This window comes from Rhea americana, unplaced genomic scaffold, assembly GCF_003343005.1.
Source record: "Rhea americana isolate MKP2758 unplaced genomic scaffold, rheAme1 scaffold_181, whole genome shotgun sequence".
Classification (NCBI taxonomy): domain Eukaryota; kingdom Metazoa; phylum Chordata; class Aves; order Rheiformes; family Rheidae; genus Rhea; species Rhea americana.
The window spans coordinates 595,643-618,348 of NW_028185939.1; the positions used below are offsets into that span (position 1 = coordinate 595,643).

The 22,706-nt window shown below is 40.8% G+C and overlaps 1 protein-coding gene across 3 annotated transcripts; it reads right to left on the bottom strand.

Annotated features, from left to right (window-relative positions):
• Window positions 1-4,910: 4,910 nt before the first annotated feature.
• LOC146597534 (uncharacterized) lies at window positions 4,911-22,635 on the bottom strand. 3 transcript variants are annotated; one of them, XM_085301944.1, is made up of 19 exons: window positions 22,127-22,635; window positions 21,449-21,578; window positions 21,196-21,289; window positions 20,239-20,389; window positions 19,691-19,853; window positions 19,095-19,220; window positions 17,780-17,842; window positions 16,139-16,261; window positions 15,647-15,802; window positions 14,467-14,520; window positions 14,012-14,229; window positions 13,126-13,202; window positions 12,130-12,240; window positions 10,971-11,057; window positions 9,885-9,992; window positions 9,534-9,655; window positions 8,312-8,434; window positions 6,850-6,892; window positions 4,911-5,989 (listed from the first exon to the last, which is right to left on the bottom strand). In XM_085301944.1, the coding sequence occupies exons 1-19, from the start codon at window positions 22,230-22,232 to the stop codon at window positions 5,912-5,914; spliced, it is 2,133 nt and encodes a 710-aa protein (XP_085158070.1). In that variant the 5' UTR covers window positions 22,233-22,635; the 3' UTR covers window positions 4,911-5,911. The 3 variants fall into 3 exon arrangements, with proteins under 3 accessions (XP_085158070.1, XP_085158071.1, XP_085158072.1); XM_085301945.1 differs by lacking the exon at window positions 19,095-19,220; XM_085301946.1 differs by lacking the exons at window positions 21,449-21,578; window positions 22,127-22,635 and adding an exon at window positions 20,978-21,065 and having other exon boundaries at window positions 21,196-21,264.
• Window positions 22,636-22,706: the final 71 nt, after the last annotated feature.

Consider the following 22,706-nt stretch of genomic DNA (forward strand, 5'->3'; position numbering starts at 1 on the left):
CCGCCGGGCGCCCGAAGCGGCCGGCAGCGGTGAAGAGCGGCAGAAGCGGAGCCGAGCGATGCGAGGAARAAAGAAATGCTCGTTAGTGTAAAGTGTGTGTAGGGGGTTTACACGGTAAGAAGGGAGGAACTCTGAAAGTTGTTACGCGATCAAATCAACATGCTTAATGCAAGGGGGGGGGGGAGAAGAAGATATGACCCCCCCCCAGACCCTGCATTAGTCAACCAGTTGGAACAACACCCCTTAGCTACAACCCTCAGATAATTATCTACTGTTAGATTATYCCCTGCCCTTAGGTAATTATGGTGATTGATGATAGCCAACGCCGTGCTTTAACCCCCCCCCCCCCGCAGGGCCAGCTCGCCCGTGTTTCCTTTGGGTTCAGCTGAACCGACGGCGTCTGACAACGGCTTCGCGGTCCACAGCGGCCGGCACGCAGCTCCGGCCACCAGTGACGGGCAGCACCCAGCRCGGAAACGTGTTAAACCCAGCGGCCGCCACCGTGCTTATTAATCACTGTCTCTGCCGTATTGTGTTCATCTTTTCTTATGATTTTACTTTTCAAACTAGCCCATCAGGACAGTACTGCATATGGCACGCTTCATCACAGCCTGAATTTATGTGTGTGCCTACATATATAGCTATRTATGTATCTATATGTGTGTGTGTGTGCACACGTTTGCATAAAAATACACCTCTATATGTCTATATATTATTTAGAATATATATATAATGTATCTATATGTTTTGCTCACATGGGAGCAAATTCCCCATGCTGCCCTGAGCGCTCAGGTGGGAGCCTGCACGGTGCCTCGGCCGCTYCCCCCAGCAGACACGAGCCTTTACTGCACTAAACGCGGCGCACCCTCTGCTGAGCAGCAGGCTGGTGCCCTGCAACACCTGCTTGCAAGAGAGAAGGCGGCGCGTGGCGAACGCACCAACACAGAGCCGGCAACGCAGCGAGCGGCTCCTCGGCCACGCGGGGAGGGCGGCGCGGGTCCTGCCTGGCTTCTCCCGGCGCCCGCCACGAAAAGTCAATAGCAGCAGCAGTTATTAGCAAACTAAATGTATACACATACACACACACTATGACACTCTTACTATTGCCCGCTTCCCTGGGCACCAGCTGTATTTTCCAAGTGGCAGCAGCCGCCCGGTAAAGAGGTCATCACTCCTGGCGTCTGAAGCACAGATTATCTAGCTGTTGACATCAATCGTAATCTCCTAGCGTTGGCTCCAAATAATTATAGGAAAGGCTTGGGTTTAGTGCTAAAATGCCATGGAACAYGGGTTTTTGGATTTCCGTGGATTTTGCCCCAATCTGCACTCCTGCAGTGGAGCGGGGACAGTGGAAGCGAGGGGTTCCCGGGGCAGYGACCACCATCAGCTCCAGCACGGCACAGGTTGCACCACACTCAGCACATCCCGAGAGCTTCCTGCAGCGCCGGAGCCCTCCCGCCTGGTGCATGGAGRAGCCAGGAGCAGCACTGGGCCCTCGCCTCGCCGGCGACCCTTGCAGGAGAGCAGCCTCGRGGGTGGCAGGGCTTTCGGCAGGTGAGATGAAACAAACCTTGGGTCTCCCCAGCACGTTTGGTGGGTGACCCAGAGCAATCGCTGTCTCAAAAGGAGCCCCGGGTGCTTTGCTCTCACCCAGGGAAGGGTGAGCAGAGCTCACACCAGCCCCTGGGGTTGCACCCGTGGCAGACAGCACCTCCTTGCATCCCGCACCGGGCCGTGCTGTCACCCTGCATCCCGCACCAGAGCTGGCAGCTACGGCACGATGCTCTGAAACTGCCCCCTCCGGGTCCCGCTCCCGGGCCGCAGCCTGGACCCACAGCGCGGGGAAAGGCGGCGCTGCCCCCACGCCCGCGCGCAGCACCGCTTCCCGACGCTTTGCTTTCTCCCCCCTCCAGCAGCCCCAGGGCAGCRTGCCTGGCTGGCTGTGAAAAAGCACAGGGGCTGAAAAACGGCAAGTTTGGAGCAGMTACATCTTTTTGCACTTTTCAAGAGCAGTGAAGGCAGCTCAGGTTTTCCCAACGCAAGCAAAGAGCCGACTTGAGCACGCTGTGGCCGGGACGGTGCTGGGAGGAGCCCCGTGTTGCCCACGGACAGCGGCACATCCCRAAAGCCCCCGAGGGCCAGGTGCCCCCAGTTCGGTCCCAGCTGCRGGCTTCACCCCAGCCAGAGCCGCTCTGGGCACCCCACAGCAGAGTGCAGGACCCACATTATCTGCACTGACAGGCTTTATAGATTAAAGAATTATGAACTCCTGAAGTTTTGCAATATTAATGACTGTGGCCATCTGTTAATCTGGCAGCCAGCAACAAGCTGGTTTTTACTTTGCTTAGTCCAGTTATTAAACCCGGGTATTAGCCGGAGGGAAGCTACTCCTGGGGGTCCCAAAGTAACTGTGCAATGAGTTGCACGCAGATCAGTACWGCTGCTCTGATGTTACTGGTGTGTAGCAGCACAGTCAGCCCGAGAGCACAGGGAGCAGTAGCTACCTCGAGCCTGGAGAAGGGCCTCGGTGCTAGGCACTGCACGGACATCAGGGTACGGTGCGTGCCTGGAAGAGCTCAGAGCATAGAAGAAAAGGAGAAAATAAATATTATGAGCACCTCATTACAGATGGGAGGCCAGAGTCATCTCAGAGGCAGAAAGGTAGCTAGCGACTTCACACTCGCACAAGTTAGGAGAAAGCAGAAGCAYGAGCTGTCCCAAAGCTCCGGGCAGGGAGCCCCTACGCGAGCGCAGGGAGAGGTTAGCACCACGCCGCTTTGCAGAGGTGCGTCGGTGCTTCCGAAGCAGTCCCCCGCAGGATTCATAACAGTGATTTTGATCCAGATTAGCTACCGACTGTTTTCTGGCTTAGCAGCTGTCTCTGTGAACTCACCACGACCCAGTGCCCCAAACCACCACCACCTTCCCCCACCCCAAGAACAGAGTTGCATCAGCTATGGGAAACAGCTCAGCTCCAAGGGGAAGGGGCTGCTGGTACGAGACAAAAGCTTGCAGGCGCTCCAGGCACACACGCGCTGCCGAGGCCCCGCGCAGCGGAGGCGTCAGCGGCCCCCATCCGCTGCGCGGGGCTGGCTCCAGCAGGCAGAGCTAATTATGGCTCGCTTTGGAAGGGTATTTTAGATAATGTGGTTCTCTGTGCACACACTGAAGGGATAAACTCATTTAGCAGGTTAATTAGTGTCCTTGGTAGAAATCGGTGACTCTCCTAGCCCACTCAGCTGAGAAAACGGTTGGAAGTACAAATATAGAGTATGTACGTGGACTGCAGGAAGAGCCGGAGAGTTTGGGGATGGTCCCGGGCACCAACTGCTCCAGTGTCACTTCGGCCAYGAACTCAACCCTTGAAAACGTTATCGTACAAACTGAGTTTCTGCAGTGGCCGACAGGGCACAGGTACTCACTTCACACCAAGGTTCCTGCCACCAGAGCTCAGATTTCCTCCCCCAAAAATCTCAGTCTCCTTACAACTGCGTTGGGATGTGCGTGAACATTTCCACTTGAAAAGAAATGAAAGCCAGCACGGGGCAGCTTCTTTAAATTTTAAAAGAGATTTTCCCATCTGTCCTGTAACAGATGAGTTTCTTAGCTATGTATTTCAGAAACCCCATCTGTAGCAACTGGGATACCCATACTCCGATGAGGTCCAGTAACTGCCATCCACAACCAAACACTTTCATCTACAAGTTTTAAGCAGATCTATCAACTCCATTACTTGAAATTTGATTTTTGGTTAAATATTTACTTGCMTATTTTTTATTAGTTGTTTGGCAGTGTCAGCTGTCTGTACATTTGCTAGAACGGCTAGAACAGCAAATTTGCTAAAATACAGTGTTTGGAACAGACAGCTGTAGATACACATTTTCAACTCCAAACTAAGCATTTTCATTTTTAAGCAAGCCTTGTTCATCTCAGTTTCACCTGAAGCACAGCTGAGATGAATTTACCTTTGGGGTTATACCAGTTCCAGTCTCAGGGTACAGAGAGGATGTTTTCTACTTTGGTTGATTAGGCATGGCATTGGAGAGATAAGCATAGGTATAAAAAAATAAGAAAATCAATACATATCAATTATCTATAGCATAAACCTTGCTATAAGACTTTGCTGCTRTAATTCATTAAAATTTGCAAGTAGATAAAAAATTGACATCCCATTTACTTACTGAAAYGCCAGCACTTCCTAGCCTTTCCCTTTGATAGGGAATTCAGACCCAAGGGGGTAATGCACACTTCCCTTGCTGGTGCCTTCTCCYGTCTGCACCTGGTCCTGCCCCGGCCACGGGGCACCCAACAGAACGACCCTCAGGAGTCCGCACAGTCCACGAGTTTAATCCGGTACTAGGACTGCCTCCATACCTAAAGATAGACCCATTTTTCAGTGCAGAGCTATTTGGTTTTGCTGTTGTCTTTTTACACCCACAATGGAGAGTAGCAAAGGATGACATAACCCCTATGGCTAGTACAAAGGGGGATTACTCAAACTGGCACGAGAAAGTCCTGTGCTGGAGTCGTGACAGCTGCCTGGCCCCTCTGCAAAGCTGGGACAGCGCCCGGGAACAGAAAGCTTTACCGTAGGTCAAAGGGAGGAATGCAGACACAGCACGAGGCCTACCAAGGAGCCTAGTGTGAACACGAAGAAAAAGTAAAGGGAGAAAGATCATATTGTTAGGAACACGCAAGAAACATCTGTCTCGGAGACAGAGAGAAAGCAAATGTGTCTTATGAACACAGACTGGAGTGAGGCACCGAGTGGCCACCCCTGCTGACAGCCAACAGAGCCAGCATCAGGGCACTTCGCTCTGCTTCTTGCGGTGAACTTGGTCAAGCAGGCGTCCAGAAAGCATCCAGAAAGCTACAGCAACTGTTTAACAAAGAACGAAACAGACAACAGATTTTCTACAAAGGTTTTTTTTATTTAACAGCTGGTCGTTTTAGATGCATCTAAACTTTTATAGAAGACTTGAAAAATAAAGAAGCTTCAAAAGCCACTGCAAGCCTGAAGTGTGCAAAATACGGTACATAACATGTTAGTATTTTTTCCCCTCCGACCACCAAACCAATGCAGACAGGCATCACAGTGTAGCTAACAGCATAATCAGGCTACAAATGTATCTCCATTTCTAAATCCACAGTTCAAAAGTCAACTATTGCATCCTTATAATGGTCAGTATAAGTAACCAAGAGAGGCATCAGTACCAGCCTAACAGTCATCTAGTGTAGTATTGTAGTAAAAACAAAGTCCTGCAGTTGAAAAACCTAAAAAATAGATTTTGTATATACAAACAAAACAAGCTATTTACCTCATTAGGCCCTTCTGAATCTGATTTCTTGAAGCAAGTACAAAAAAAAAAAAAAAATTGGAGGTCAAAAGATACTACTTGAAGAGCAGCGTTTTTTTCTTTTTTTATAATTACGTATCCAATAAAAGAGGGAATGGAAACAGCATTTTATCACATATTGTAGTACTGTTTCAATTACGTAGGGAACTTCCACTTCCTCAGCAGTTGCTCTGCTGCAGACATTCTGCCCAGAACCCCATTTGTACAACACAGAAGCAAAGAGTTGTGCTGCTTCCTACTTTGTCCCTGTTTCTCCCCTGACCCCAAACAGCATCTCTCTGTAGACAGTTTTCTTAGATTTCTGATCTCCAAGTCAGAAACAATCGCTTAATATAYGGACCTGAAAGAAACAAAATTTCAAGAGCACTTTCGCTGAAATATAGCCACTGTTTGCTTAAATCGAGGATTTTGTTATTAAATTTGAAGTCAGTTCTTCAGCTGAACGCATTTAAAGGAAGGAAGAAATGACAACCAAAGCAAAATGCAAGGAAATCTTGGAAGACATTTAGATTAAGACAAATTTTTTAAAAAAATCCTTAGGAATTTTAGCAAAATTACAGATTTTCCAAAATGTTTATGAACTTGGAGACTTCATGATGAGCTGTAGTGCCAAGAGGAAGGTGCCTTAATCCCTGTCCAGAGGAAAAAAAAAAAAAGATTAATACACTTTGGTAACTTGCCATTTTTATATAGAGGAACTTGGGCTCAGACACTACTTTGGGCAAGCTTACTTGTGAGCTTATTTGTAGGATGTTGTTTTAACAAGCCAGGCTTATTTCTCTTCAAGCTGTACTTGACTTTCAATGTTTGACTACAAGAAAATTCATCTTCTAAAGGCTCTACCTGTAATGGTTCCTCCCAAGAGAGGCAATAAACTAGATGAACTAAAGTTACCTTCTCTGTAAAAATCCAAACTGGCAACTAATTAAAAGATGTGCTCAGCAATACAGTATGTTGCTAGTTTCACTCAGCCTGCTTGRGGGCAAAGGGGCTGTCTAGATAGACAGCTGATAAGCGCTTAGGGACAAAAAGGGTTGTTAGGCTGCTTTACTGCATACCTGCAGTGTCACACACACAAAAAAACCCTGCAGTGAAATGCTCAGCTACTGGAAAYACACAGAAACTATTCAAATTAGTTTTATGTTAGTAGGAAGAGAGAAGTCACRATCTGACAAGAGAATGTGCGGCAATTTCATTTCTTGTGACTATCCCAGAATCCAACCTATGACACAGGGTACACAAATAGACAAGTTGCCAAAACCAACTSTTTTAATCAGTCTGAACATATGCTAAGTACAATTTTCTTTGGCATTAATATGGATGCTTAGAAGATTTAAATTCATTAAGCTTCTCATTCTAGCTTYTCTATTAATACCTATTAGGTCAACTGTCTGGCTTAAGTCATTGCAAGCAAATGATAGAACATTCTTGCCTCTCAAATACTAAAGYCCGTCCCTTATGCTTTGTTGTTAATTCTAAAATAGGTACTTACTGCATTGTGAAAGAAATTGCAAAGATGCTTTGCCCATGGACACCTAAAAAATAGATTTGGATTCTTAATTCATTTTTTTATAGGGAYAGATATGTCCACAGTTTCAGCCACATCTTAAGTTTTCCGTATCTCAGTGCTTTATTTGAAGGTTAATCCAACAATTCACTACAACTTCCAAATGGAGATTATTGCAGCAACAAACTTAAAGAATTTAAAGACAGACAACAATAAACAGGATTTCATCAGATTTACTCTTGGACTTCTGACAGAATATACTGTAAAAACCTCAGAAAAGTTGCTTCTAATCTTTGACTACTTGAGCTAARAAGAGACAGTTATTAGACCTGTAAATTTCTTCAGTGTAACCAAGCTCATACACAACTGAATGAAATCAGCTACTTCATTTTCTCAGCTACACACACACATCAGGGAGAAGGGAGAAGCAGCAGAAAAGCATTTTACAAAGAAGGTTATCTTACACAGCCTTGATTTCCAGTTAAGACAGCTACAGGAAGTGAATTCTCAACATTACTCYGCTGCCATCTGCTACATATGCGAATTAAAAACGCTGGAGCAGACAATCCTCCTGCTTTCCCGTATATGACTGTGGAGTCATTTGATTTTAAAACTATTATGTTAATACACTGAATCTGTCACTCTAAAACCTATACTATACGGCATAACACAGGAGAGCAAGGATCATACTAACAAACAGCTAGTGGTTGCAAAGGCAACAGTGTGCTTTATCACCATTTGTAACCTAGACATAGTACTTAGACTCATTTGAAACTTCATTTTTCCCTGAATATYCACTGAAGCTTTTTTGCTGTTGTARAGTAAGTGGTCTCTCTTCTTTTAAGAGAAAAGAATGACAGGCATTAACTTAAGGCTGTCCTCAGTCTGCATTACAACGCACAGATGTTTGAGTCCGATTTTTATGGGATCTATTCCTCTCATTACTTTGTGAAGTATTTCTTACATTTTTTTTAAAAAAGGTGACATTTGTAGACTCATTATATTCTAGTAGATATAGAACAATATAGATTTTGAACTACTTTAGGCTATTCTCTTTACATAAATGCTTATGAGGTATTACCCCTTCATAGTCTAGTAATTTGTTTGCTCTAAATCATCATTTTTTAACCTAAAGAGGAATGAAGGGATATGAATAGTGACATTTAAGTAACAAAACTAGACTGTATATGTTATCATATGTTTTTATGATGACTGGTCATGGTTCTCCAAATCAGATAGCTGGGAAGTTAGGAGTCCATTTGGTTGCAACAGGCAACATAGAACAATTTCAAACCTACCAAAGACATGGTGCTTAGCCCCTTTACTATTATTAGTAGTGAGAAGTTATACAAACAAGAATGAATTATGAGTTAAAACTATGTTAACTAAAAGAAAATTATCAGTACTGTTGCAACACTTAATGATTTATACGAAGATTCACACTTACATATGCAGGTTCTCTGTAATAATACTCAGAGTGAACAGGCCAATGGACTGCATTTTCTTATGCCTGCAAGTCAGGAACAGGCAAAGGAATTCACCCACATACTGAGGACCAAGGTTTTGCCATCTAATGAATATAAAACACAAGAATAACCATACGGTGTGAAAAACAAAGTCCATTTAACTCAGAATTCTGTCTGAGTTACAGACAGACTGAGAACAGATTCTTTGGGATGAACTTAAGAACAGGACACAAGTCTTGAGGCTTTTTTTTGCATATGAACAGCTGTATCGGGTCAGATCAATGGCCCACCTAGCCCAATATGCCTGCCTCTTGCAACAAGCATGATGCTTATCCTGGCTTTCTGCAAGCCAGATACAGAAGGCGACACCTTAGATGCCTTTTGTTTGAAGGAAGACAGCTGCTGAAGAACAACCCTAGCTCATACAGATCTGAAGGAAATTCATTGTCTTCCAGGTATATTCTCCTCATCTTCAGTGATTCACAAGCTCAAGGACCAACTCTTTACATTGGGAGTGTTGTCAGTCACACTTGACAATCTTCCAGCAATTTGTCCCTTTGTTTTTCAATATGCATCCTTTGTTTTTCAATTTGCACAAACTTAAAGCTTTTACAGTTTTAGCTGTGGACAGCAACATCTACAACATTCTATATCAACAGGATCCACAACTGTACACTTTAGATACTTCTCAAAGCTTTTTAGCTCAGTGTATAGCTTCAAAAGGCTTTCTATGGCCACATTAGATTCTCTTTATGCTCCCTAGTTCTTGAAACAGAATAGAAAATGAACAACTATTCCCTGGTCCCCTTCTGCAGGACACGCATGATTTTATAGACCATAATCATCTCAAGCTCAGATGGCTCTGTAAAGGTTCAGGATTCCTCTTAYAGATGTTGTTCCACACCTCTGATCATCCTTGTCATTCTTCTCTTTAACTTTTCTAGTTCTACAGTATTTTTGAGAAGAATCACCAGAACCATGCATGATACTCAAGACACAGATGCAGCATTTACACACTAAGTTTTCTATATTAGTTTCCTATTAATTCTGAGCACCCTATTTGCATTCTTGACTTTAAGCAATGAGCTGGCCATTTTCAAAGAGCTATAGATTTTTATCTTTGCTAAACTTCACTGCTGCAGGACTGCTCCTAATGTCTCCATAAACCAACAGTCAGACTTCAAAAAGCAAATGCTTACTCACAGTTTTAGCATTGTTGCTTTTCGACAATTCAGATCTTTCAAAATCAAGTTGACAGTGCCATGGAGAACATGTTCTTCATAGGAAAGATGATCTAGTAATAGCCTCAGAGCCCAAAAGTTATTCTAGGAAAAAAATTGCCTATGATTTAACCTCTGCAACAGTCATTTCTTAAGGAAAAAACAACCTTAAAGAAAAARCCCACACAAACACAGAAGTTGTTTTATTTAAACTTTACTGACCTTCAAAGYCAAGAAAGAGTTAAATGTGCCTAAAACTAGCAAGTGATATTACRTGGATTTAAAGTGTCATTTGCTTTAATCAGTTAGAATAGAACTCAATATCTAGACTTACCCCAAATGCCAAGGCTATCTCTAGGAAGGAAGTCAAGTATGGAAGATCACAGAAAAGCATCTGCTGTACTGCTTGYACTGCGAGAATAAGACAAGCCTCACGCTGCAACTACAGGAAGAAATATCAATAAAAAAAGTACATATATTTCAAAGCCCACTTTTCTATTATTTGTCCATTGTACCCACTCAAATCAGCAGGAAATTATTACCATTCCAGTCAGAAAGGCTGAGTGTCACACACTACATCCAGAAGATGTGTGTAAGAYCACAAAATAGGGGAACAGAAAGAACACTTCATTTATTGAGCATCTTTCAYCTGACTGTCTCCAAGTCCTCACAAAAACTTGAGGTCTCATACCACCACACTAAAGCAGAACTATGACTAAGTAGAAAAGAAAAGTTCTGGCCTAGGAGTCATGTAGCTGCAAAGTAAGTTAAATGCAATTTCCTCAAAAGTAGTAATAAGTCAAGCAGGATARGATAGCTCCTTAGGTAAGTGACTGCATCCCCATTCCAAACAAGTGACTTCTATCCACCTTGTTTTTCCAAATCACTGCAACTTGCACTCTTCAGATTCGAAAACATTCTGACTGTATTTAATAACCCATTTCAAATCATCTTTAGAGATATTCCACTACACTTGAAGTCATCTTTCAAAGAATGCTTGGAAATTCCAGGCAATTCTGATAAAGTCACAGATGTTTGTTTTGAGACAAGCAACACYGCCAAGTCACAGAAGACTGCCTCCAATTCGAATTAAACAGAGTAAGATGACTCAACTTAAGAAGTAAATACAGGATTGAGGACTGCCAACATTTTATAAATACAGAAATTTGGACAGCAAGAGATTAAGACTTTTTACTGGGTTAAGGCAGTGTCAGACCAGAACAGACTACAGGTTGTTTACTTTCAGATATCTCATCTAACTTTCAGACTATGCTAGGAATAGTCTTATGCCACTTCCCAGAAATCTTCAAGCTCGCCTCTTAAAAGCTTGTCATAATAATCCAGCTGTATGCAATATGGCAGTATCTTACACCGCAATACAGCAATTGGTTAATTTTCTTATGACCAAGTGCACACTTACATGAGGAGAGAAAATAGCAGATGGTAAAGTAACATTAACTTTTGCCTTCAGTTCTTCCAAAAGACCACTACTGGCAGCCAGCACTCCCTGCAAAAATAGTGATGAGTCACAGGTAAAGAAAGTTGCCCAGATATTCTACAAATAAACACCACTTAGGACGATTCTGCAATGTACTACTTTAATGTGCATTTATCTGTTTTTTGCAGCACCCTTTACAGACAAGTTTGCCTTTTTCCAATGGTGTCCTCAGTCAACATTGAGATTCCACAGCACCAACTAAACACTATTATATAACCTCTTCATTTTAACCTACTGTGCTTTGCAGATATTTATTTTTTCATTTATGAAAAAATACCCAGTATTGGCTTTTGTAGACCTATCAGAGTACATAAAAAAAATAAAATAAAATAAAGGGCTACTACTTTCCCCTTTATTCTACAGTTATTTGATTTATCTCAAGATACAAGCCAGTATCAGGTACTGAAATGTAGGCAGAATTAACTCATTTTCTACAACATTTAACACTTCTTTGCACTCACCAGTGATGTATCTACACTATACTTTAGATATAAGAAACAGAAGTGAGCTTCCCAGTAGACTGGGTTCTATAGGCACTGACTAAGGTATTAGCTATATCCCAGTAGGTACTGTTTTAAATACAACCCTAAYGAGCTCTTAGCTTTTCCCCAAGCATCAAAGCTTCAGACACGCGACAAAAGGTACTACAGCACAGCAAGTTCATACAACAGGTCAGGCATACGGACTTTGGGCACAACACAGGAACATGTCACTGTGCATCAGAGTTAGAAGAACGGGGATTTACCCACCTTTCATTTCATAGKAAGCACAAGGTAAAATGAACCAATCTAAAGAGCTTCGACTAGAATTTAAACATGGATTTTAGTGCCCATTTGCAACAAGTCTTACGCGAGGACAGTTGTTTTCAAACAGACTATTTGCTGCGTCAGAGTAACTGACACCTGAGTTGCAGCATTTTGCATGCAAAGGATCAGATTTGTCAGGTATCAGAGGACTATTTGATAATGCCCTGTAAAGTTAATCTCAGTATTTAAAAGAACGTGTCAATATCCACACCAAATAAAGCCTTATATAAAACCAAGACACAAATGCTTCCATCTTACAGTATTTTTTCAGTTACCTCTTGGAATTCAAGTGGTGGCTCTTTCAGTGACAAAGGATGTAGGTATCCGTTTTTTCCAAGCACATTGCTACTGCCCAAAATCATGATGAGAGAACTCCAACATTTGGGCTGAAATACAGAAGAACTTTTAGAATCAGACTATGCCTCCCTGACAAGCCGATGGGCATCTAGTGTTTTCTGAATAGCTAGGTTCTTTTTACTTTCCTTAAATAAAAGGACCAAAGAAAAATAAAGTGCCTTCTTCATTCTCTTTTGTAATGGAAACACATTACTTGTATATGCTCAGATTGCACAGTGATATTTGTGGCTTCCTGCTCTGAATTATCAGGTGGCAAAAAATCCAGTCCATTTTGTCTTATCTGTAGAAAAAGGCAATGCTTTCCTCACCTGTTATGTTTCTATTCTATGACCCACAAACAGATCTGTAGCTGGTGTAATCACTACATTCCCACTGACAAGTATCAAAGCACGCACAACTTAGAATGGAGAACCGCCTAAAATAGCTGAATATCGCAACAGTAAAAGCACGTCATTCAAAATTTGTATTGCRCTTTTGCTTGTTGTTACATTGTTGCTATGTCATGCTGTTGAACTCAGTAATCTTGCAATGACTGCAAAGATGCAACATTTGTCATAAAACTTATCAGTAAGGTCCCAGCTGAGTCAGCAGACAATTCATACACCTTGAGACCGGTATCTGGTTTGTGATAAGTTCAYCATAGCATCTTGAGACAGAAGCCATGAACTACAGGTCTACAGGTAGGGAAATGGAACTGCAGACTTGAATAAAGCCTTGCAAATTTTTTCCAAACAAGCGATTAAAAAACCTAACAAAGAAATCCACAAGCAGAAAAAGTGTTTCAGGGAAGYGTGAACTATGCAAAAGCACTCTGCTAGTAAATTCTGCATTAGACAAGTAATGTGTTTGGACAAAGCAGACATGTACATAAATACTCAGTAGACCACAGAAACACAATTTTAATACAGACTTACATTCCTGTATAGCAAAAGATTGCTGTAAAGCAGTTTCAGTGCCTGCTTAATTAGAACACCATCTTTCAAAGGAGAGCCTGCAAGAAGAAAAAACCCAAACATGTCTTACTCCCCCAAATAACTTCAGCGTATAAATAAAAACAAGATATATCACCTTTATCGCAGATAAACTTCTACACAAATCTAACAAAAATGAGGAGATGAGTGAGTGTCTGCAGCTTTTCTATACAGAGCCTAAATCAACTGTAAAATGCTATCCCAGAAAGTTTCAAARGACTAAATACAATTTAGTCTAAGCCATTACAGCAGATGACCCAGAATAAAATCTTCATTATGTTCACCATATCACRGTACAGTGTGGTACACACTGTCAGTCTCATACTTCTAGCAATTCTACTAGCAATTGAACAGCTTCTCTAAAATAAATCTTTTGTTTCAGAATACACCTTCTTGACAAACGCACCAAAACAGATCAGTCATCAGTAGCTGAACTAACGATAGAATGCAACACACAGATCATGAAACACTTTGCAGCAGAACACATTCATCCTTAAGGTCAAGGCTGAGATTACCATGAGGCTAAGTTATAGACTGACACTGGTAGTGTCGTGATCTAAAGGGCTTTGTATTTTTCTTTTAAACCAGATTGCTTTGAGAAAAATAACTTTACAGCTGACCAAGCTAGCATTTTGTATAAAGCGCGCTAAACAAATTTATGCTCAGATCTAAAGAATTCTTCCTTGCCTAGCATTATGTACTGTGTATTAGCCTGGAGAATTTATTACTGAATTCAGAGTCCTTTTGGAAYGTTACTAAGTTTAGTAAGAAATTAAAAGCAGCAATTAAGAAAGGTTCTAAACACGTGAAATCATAAAACTGTACTTGCCGATTGTAACCCAAGGCCCAGAGTCTTGAAAATCCTTTCCACTGGGGACGCTGCCAGTTCTGAACATCTTTAGGTAGACTTCAAATTGTAACGGTGTTATCCGGCAGGCAGTACAGCACGCAAGGCTATTGACTGGAAACAACAGTGAATGYGCAGCATCGAGGAAGTCTCCAGTTTTACACAAATAGAATGGGATTTTGTCTCTAAGATCTCTTAACCTGGAAAGGAGAAAAATGATCATTTGATTTTGTTAACATGAAAGTTTTACAATACTCGGCATCAAGCTACACTTAACAACTACATCCAATAAGGCAGAAAGTATTTGTAATGCAGTATTACTTTCTGTTAGCAAACAGCTAACAACATCTTGCTGCTTTTCATTCTGCCATTCCACTTCAGGTTAAAACACAGACAGAGACATAATCTGAAGGCAAAGAAATTAAAAAGCCACTTACCCTTTGCTATCATTGCATTTCACAGCTCTCAGGTAGCGAACAACTTCTTTATAGCTGGGGGAAGGAGGGAGTGGAGAGAAAGGAAGCATTAAGCCGTGTACAGCTCAGTCAAATATTTATTACAAKTAGTAAAACAAAACAGAAGTTATTCCCAAATGGAAGACATTGCAAAAACGGTATAGAAATACAAGTAGTAGAGATGAGACAGTTGGCTGCAAATACAAAACTAAAGTGCTGTAAATTATAGCTGCCTTGGTGCCTTTTTCTGATAAGCTCAGGAAGAGTAAAATCTCTGGACAAAGACACAAGTACCATTACAAATTATTTCATACCTACATCCAAAAACCACTACTCTTAACAAYAGTGCAGATGACCTGAATGAAGCCTCAACTTGACATCTCTCTGTACTATTTAAAGCAAGAAGAAACCACGATCATTAGAAATGACACTAACATACGACCTTCTTGCATGCTCTTTTACCTTGGGCTATTTACAAGAAACTTGTAGGATTTAGCAGTCAATGTTATACAGAGTTATATAGAGAAAAACCTTCAGTGACTGCCAAGGTAGTGGACTGGTCAGATTAGGCTTCTCTCCACTATACCAATATTGGTTTGTATAGCATGGGTGTTCTGCTTTGCTAGTGAACTCTCCAAGGGAATAAGTTCCAAAAAAGGACACTACTGAATACAGTAGATARTGAAATTGAAAGGCTGCTGAAATACAAAGTGAGGCTGAGTACACAGATTATCTGAGAACAGCTTCTTATTTCAGTTAAGTGGCTTGAATTCACACTTAAAACAGCCAGAGACCAGGACATGTTGCTTTGCTGTCTCCCACCTAATCAGCCTTTGATCAGGTGGATTTATCTTAAATGTCAGTATTTAAGACCTACTGCGGTTATCTGAACACAGTAGTTTTCCTCTTCACTGTTCCTTTAGGGTCTTGAAATGCAAAAAGGGCTCCTGTTTCTGCTTTGGAATCATTCAAAAAAATACTAGACTTRTTTATAACAAGCTATAGGCATGAGAAGCTTTGAATATGTTTTCACTTTTTATGTTTCCGCATAAGATGTAACTTTTGCAGACCTCCTGAAACACTGTGCTGCAGTTAATACTATACAAAATTAGAGCTGAGCTTATAAAATGAAAAATCCAAAACAATAACAAAACTATCTTACTTTGATTTATCTACCAATTTTTCCACTCGAGCCTGTATAACAGGAAGTGTTTCCCACAGAAATACTTTTCTTCCCTTCTGTGTTCTTTGGCCAGTAATATTCTGGCCTTTTAAAACAGTGGTCAGTAATACATGGTCCCATGGTACAACATTCAAGCTGGAAGGAAAAGAAAAAAAAAAGGTCATTCTTAATGCACTCCATTCATACACTAATTCATTTTCTTTAAAGTAACTTTATTAATAAAATCCTCATGTATTTTGAAGTTTATAGTTCACTTCTGAAAAATGATTATATGGACAACAGCTTAGCTACAGCATTAAATAATGATTTTCCACTACGGTAAGGACAGGTCATGTAGAAAGTAGCAAATTCTGATATCTTCCTACAGCAAAATACCTATCTCTAGCACYGTCAGTGAAAAGAATTACTCTCTACAATTGTATTCAAGTCAGGCAACTGTATAAAAACACATTCTAAAAATAAAGAACATACCTATTTGAGAAGCCAAAACAGTGACATGGAAGTGATATGGACTGAAAAAAATTAACAAACTTTTCATACAAGCTTTTCGGGAAGTCACACAACACCAGCATCCTTTGAAGTTGTGTTGTGATCCTGCGTTTTAAAAAGAAAAAGTCAGATCCTTGAGGAATTCAGTCAAAATCTTTTAAAAGCAGATGAATCATTTACTAGACTCAGGTTTTTTAAAACCCATAGGAAATCAGCCTGTGGGATTTTTTCTTTTTTCTTTTTTAAATATTTCAGGTAGACATTTTGGAACTAAATTTAAATTCATGAACAACACGACTTTTTTTTGGTTATTGTTTTTAAACATCAGTGAAACCAAGGCTCTTTGTTCTTGCTTTTTAAGATGGAGATCCCCAATGAGTATACGTGAGAAGTTACTGCAGCAGCTAAATAAGTTAATTACTGCAGTTGCTAAATAAGCAACCTGATCGCTGTCTATGCCAAGAGAAATGCAAAAACAGAAGAGTAAAAACCAGTTACATTTCAAGTTTCCTTCAATGTCATTTCTGAAGTGAACTACAAAAGCAACAGCATGTCACTTCACAATTTGCCTGAGGTGTCATTAGAATATAACAATCCAGCATGATCACTGATCTGAACTCCTGGCAAATTTAAGAATAGAGAAATCTTTGTTACCTCCAGTTAAGACAAAACACTGACACAAATAGTCTACCCTTTTAAGTACCCTTTTAAAATTGGGGGAAGAAGTTAAAAGTCTTTCCTATTCTTTTGAAGTAAGAAATAAATAAATTCACAAGCAATCAAACTTAAAATGAAGACCAATATAGGATTTAGGTTGGACCTATCATTAGTTCAAATAGGAGGTGAGATATATAATTCTTTTTGAGTGCTCCTAAAAAAAGTTAATCCCTATTTCATTAATCTTCTGTTGCAAGCGAGTTTCAGGTTAAAGGTGAAGTATAAAGCTAAAATGAGAAATGAATTAAGTCAAGTGTACTAGATGCCCTCATTCATTAGCCTCTGGGGGAACTTTACTATGTTACATCCCTGACTACTCCCCCCTTGTGGAGGACTACAAGACTGATGTTTTGACTCTAAACAGACACCATATACTCTTAGGCTTAATAACTGCAAGTAGCTGTCTGACACCATCTTCTGGTCTAGCCTTAGAAAATACTACTAGACTACCTGTTTGAAAGGCASATATTGCCTTTGTTCTTCACAAAAAACACACTAATATTCAACAGAATTGCTAAAAATCTTGATTTGTCGTGTATAATTAAAGCACCATAGCATGACGAGTTTTCTGCCTATGAGGCTGACTGATGCACACTGTTGTTGCTTTGTATTCTTCTGCCTGTCCCTACCACCTGCAGTCTACACCCAGGCAATAGGCTCTCCTTGCTCTGGTGCTCTTCCCYGATAGTGGTTCCTGATGCTATAGAACCATAAGACTATACACTTTATTCTGAAGCTGTGCATATTTACTTCTGGCTTTTAAGAGCTAAAGCATTCATATTTTTTCTTTATACCTTTGGAGAAGAGTCGTTTTAAATGCACTTTGCACAAGTACCATGGCAGAAAGTTTGCAGCCACCAATCATCCCACTGACACCTACGCATTAGATGAAAAYAAAAGTCTCACCTTTGCAGCAGACAAGGGACAGCAATCTTTAGTGAAGCAGTTTGACCAAGGTTCTGCCAGCTTCTAAGAGAACAAACAAACCAAAAAAAAAAAAAAAAAAAAAAAACAATGCACCATTTAGTGCTTATCCCTTTTTGCCTTCTCTATACTCAACTTAGGAAAAACTCTTTCTTAAAAGGCATTGGGAGCTAACAAGGTAATAAAAATGATTCCGAACAGTTACAACAAGTGTTTAAATTGTAAAACAYATTTGATATTTTAGAACTAACACTATTTGTTTTACAGCACTACCTAATCAACTAAAGCATACCTAAGCCACATACACAAGCACAATATAGTAGTACCTGACCACCTACTCTGCCTTATTAGGTGCTTTGTTAGACCAACATGTGCACATCTTCAACCGTGCAGGGCCCCAAAGGGTTGTAGGTCCTTGTCCCACAAGAGGCTCAAAMCACATCTCACCTGACATCTCACCTGTGAATGCCCTCAGACTCAAAAGCATTCAGACACAGACTTACTCAAATAATACATTCAGCCTGTTCCTTGCAAATCCTGACAGCTCCCCAGAAAGAGAACTGCAGAGAAGCTGCTGTGGTCTGGGCCGATTTAACAAATCAGAAACATTTACTGCTACTTTACTAATACTCTTGAATTTAACCCCACAAATACCTAGATTTTGCATAGGAAAGATTTGACTTTGCTCAAGCTAGGCAGTAAACAAGCATGAAGCATGCTAGTGCATCACAACAAACACATGTGATGTAAACAGGAAAAGCAAGACAAGTAGAAAAGGCTAAAATATTTAAAGCCTTTTTTCTTAGTTATTATTCAGTACTGTGTCCTCCCATTGAAAGAGGCCAGCTTCCTGCAAATTTACAGGAGGGCTAAGACCTATCATCTGAGGAACACATTTGCACTTCCTTCCAGTTCAGGAGCAGATGTTTCCCTGTACAATAAAGATTGCCTGTTCTTGTCTCAGGAAAGCTCCCCTGCCCCTACATGTTCTCCTGTGGAATCAATTCCCAGCTGCCACCATTTGCTGTCTTCCTCACTCTCTCCTTCCAGTTCCCACCCCTCATCTGAGGTCATCTCTCCTCTCCCACATCCAGCCTTTGCCCTTCTCTTTTCCCAAATCCCTCTTTGTAACCAATCTCACTCCTTCCTCAGGTGTACTCACATCTTCTCATTTCTGCCACCAGGGCTGTAATCTTTAYAGTATCCTTTCCCTTAATAAATGGAAAACCAGTACTCTTGCTTATTCTCTTGAGAAGCAAATGAGGATTACACATTAGCTGTAGAATTGGATACTTACAAAGCAGGGTCTTTATGAAGTGCTATCTCTTTAGCTGCTCCCAGAAACATGACAGCAGCAGCTTTAGGATTCTCTCTTTCTGCCTGATCTAAAAATCTTGTTACCAGTGCAAAAACTCCAGAATACCTAAGATAGATAAGCAGTCCATGATGTACTTTGTAAACAAATGGGAATTATGACCGTTCTGTAGTTTGAAAGTAAGTTAACTCATCTTTCCTTGAAAAGAATCTAGGAGATAGTGACAGGGCATTTGCACAAGTTTTCTTTTAAGCATTCTGAAGGCACACACTGGACTGAAAATAGAACCCAGTACCAACAAACTAGTAAAAATAAGGGCTTAGATAAATAAGATGCCTGATAATATTCTTCATTATTATGGCTTAGGGAAGTATGAAACTATATTCTTATTTACTATCTTTATACTTACTTATCAAGCATTATTTAAACATGTATTTATTAGAGGGCTGCTTAAACTATATCTAAGTGCAATGTAACTGCCTGCTGGCTAAATTGTGTCAGTTATGTTTCTGCTATTTCAGGTTGCCATGATTAYAATCATGCTATTAGCTGAGTAACGAAATTCTGTCATCACTTACTTGTATACAACCTCCATATGGTGTGATTTGCAGGTATTGCATTGCCCAGGTGGCAGTTTTGGAAGACAAAAACATTCATGTTGTTTGGAAGGCATTCTTTCTCCAGTCAAATACTTATTATATTCCACAGAAAGTTCATGGATAAAATTTATTAGAAGACTTCCTAGAAGGGTGGGCAGAGGTGTGAAACTATTAGTGCAAAGATTTTCTTCAAACCACAAAGAAAGAAGCAGTCATTCACATGCACCCTACGTAATATATTTTGCAAATTACTTGTGCCCAATTTTGTTGGCCAGGCAAACTTGGTTGCTCCTTCCTATAGGAGGGAAAACTCCTGACTAGATCTGCAGATTTGTGTCTAGTTTATATATGGCCTGGGAAAGAGGTAGCAAGGATAGGCTACTAACCAAGTAACTCACCAAGCCTTAGCAAAGAGGACTGTGGACTGAATAAATTGTCATTGTAGGTCACAAGGATCTCAAGCGGCAGACTGAGTGGCTATTATGAGCGACAGGTCTTCCAGGACAATATGAGAGCGTAACACTTACCACCATGCCGAAGGTCTGCATCTATGTCTGTGAGCTCCAAATTGAACATTACAAGAACACCAGCCAAGGAAAAATCACGCTGGTCCTTCCAGAATTTGCTTTTGTTATGYGCATTGCAATGACAGAGGGAAGGAGTTGTCCAGTTCTGGCACTATTTCATAAAGAGTGAAAGACAAGAAAAGTGTTTGTTTCAGCTGAGCAAATCACGAGTTTGCTGCTCTCTGAGTGAAGGTCTATAATTCACTTCATCTTTCACATGACTAGGTAACGCTATAGTGAAGTGTTTTGATAGTCAGGGCAAAAGGCTGATACAGCAATACCTCGATATCATGACTTGAAAAGAAAAGGGGGAGAAGGGGGAAAAAAAACAAACCCCACAAAACAAAAGAAAACCACCCAAACCAAACTTATTTCCCCTCATTCCCAAACACCTTACAGGGACACTTACAGCTGGCATCCTYCCAGGTTGTGAGCTGGTAACAGTACTGCTTTTGGATGTTCCCCACAACATCTTTCATAGTTCAAAAAACCTTCTGAACTCTTAAAACACACACACAAACCGCTCACACTCTTCCTCACTTTATTCTCAGAAGGGTAGATAAAAATCTCAAAGTTTGATATTTTTCTACTGTGAAAAGGAATCAGATTACTAAAACAGACTGCAGAAAATACACTGTGTGCCTCAGACAAACAAGCTACATTTGTTTGTATCAAGCAAAGATCTGTTCCAACGACTTACCAGATTACTAGTAGTAACATCAGACATTGACTAAATAAAAAGTATTAGTAGTGTTGTAAAGCAGATAGATATCAACATTTGAGGAGAACTGTTAAGATAAAAGAATAAATGATACATGAAATTTTGATCAAGTGTGCATAATAATTATTTTTTTTAAGACTGCTGAGGAATTTAGTTTACTCAAAGTTGTGTATATCTTCACTATAGCTCTTCCTTACCTCAGAAGCTAGCTTATCACAAATGTAGCAGTAGCACTGATTACAAATATCAGCATTTTTTCCAAGGGGTGAACATGTATCACATTCCATTCGCCTACAGAGTTGAAAAACAAAACACTGTTTACAGAACAGGCTACATACCTATCCAGCTCTACATCCACTTTCAGTTCTTAAAATCCTAACAGGATTACTTTCAAAGTGGACTAGAGTTGGAAAAAGCCCCCCATGTTATCCTCCATGTCACTGAACATACTCAAACGGATGTACTGTACAGTCGTATCTTGCATGAGGCATAACTTTGGCTTGTTTACAGAAAGTAACCATTAGTTCACATTCCTCATCCACAACCTCTCCAGATTTCTCCTCTTCCAGGACCGTCTTCTCTGTAGAAAAAAAGAATACCCAGTATAAATCAGTATAAAATAACTAAAACTTAATCACAAATTAAACCAGCTATTGACATTTATTTTTGAAGCACTTCAAGACAGGRATTTTGTTACAATTCCACACAGCGACAATAAGAAAAAGGTACGCTGACCTTGGACAATATCCTCCGTCTATCACAAGAGAGATAATTTAATTAGAAGGGATCCAATTAACACTACAAAAGGCCACACTCTCAGAGAGCTTAGTGGTATTTTTGAACCTACACAGCAGTATTCTTTAGCATAACTGGTGCTGTTGAAGAAATTTCAAGGTACGAAATAGCCTTCCTTTCTACAGACTCCCGGAAAACAAGTATGCTTGGTTTTGTCTGTTATTTTGCCACTCTCTATTCATTCTAAATCCTCAAATTTTTTTTAGAAAAATAACAAGAAACAGTACTGTTTGAAAGTACAGGTACTAGAGACATCTTGAAGTCGCTTCCAGCCCAAGTTGTTTCAAAAGTTTCTTTACAAAACTTCATAGATAACAAGAGCACAATACTTACCCAGCGGCTCTACTACCACAACTGAACTCCCAAGTGTGTTCTCTGCTTCATCATCACTGATCAGGATTATACTCTCCTCTTCCTCATCTCCATTTGATGGCCCCATGCTTACTGAATTCCAAAGGAAAGGAACTAAGCAGCAGCAAATAGGACAGAAAAATGTTTCCYAGTCATGAAGGTCCTTCCCTCAACAGAAGACCCAGACTCCTCATCTGTGTAAGTAAATTACACTAGGGACAGAAACATTTCATCTTCACRGCAGTCAGCAGCTCAGAAAACACTGCACTTCCCATCCAAAGCAGAGGGAATCCTAAAAGCAAATAAGTGGGAACAGAACAAAGGGTGAGATCTGCTATTCCTTTGGTGGGACAGCCTTTGGAGAAAAAACAAAGAACCTGCCCACCCATTTATTTAATAATGAAAAGTATTATTCTTCTAAATACTTGAGCTGCCCTCTGCAGATTGTCTGCTCTCACCCCTCACACAGTTCCAGTCCTCCAAACTCAAAAACATACATCCCCCAAATCACCCCGACTCCCCCATAGCCCACCTCAGCCCTCTGGTTCAGCCCCCTGCCCCC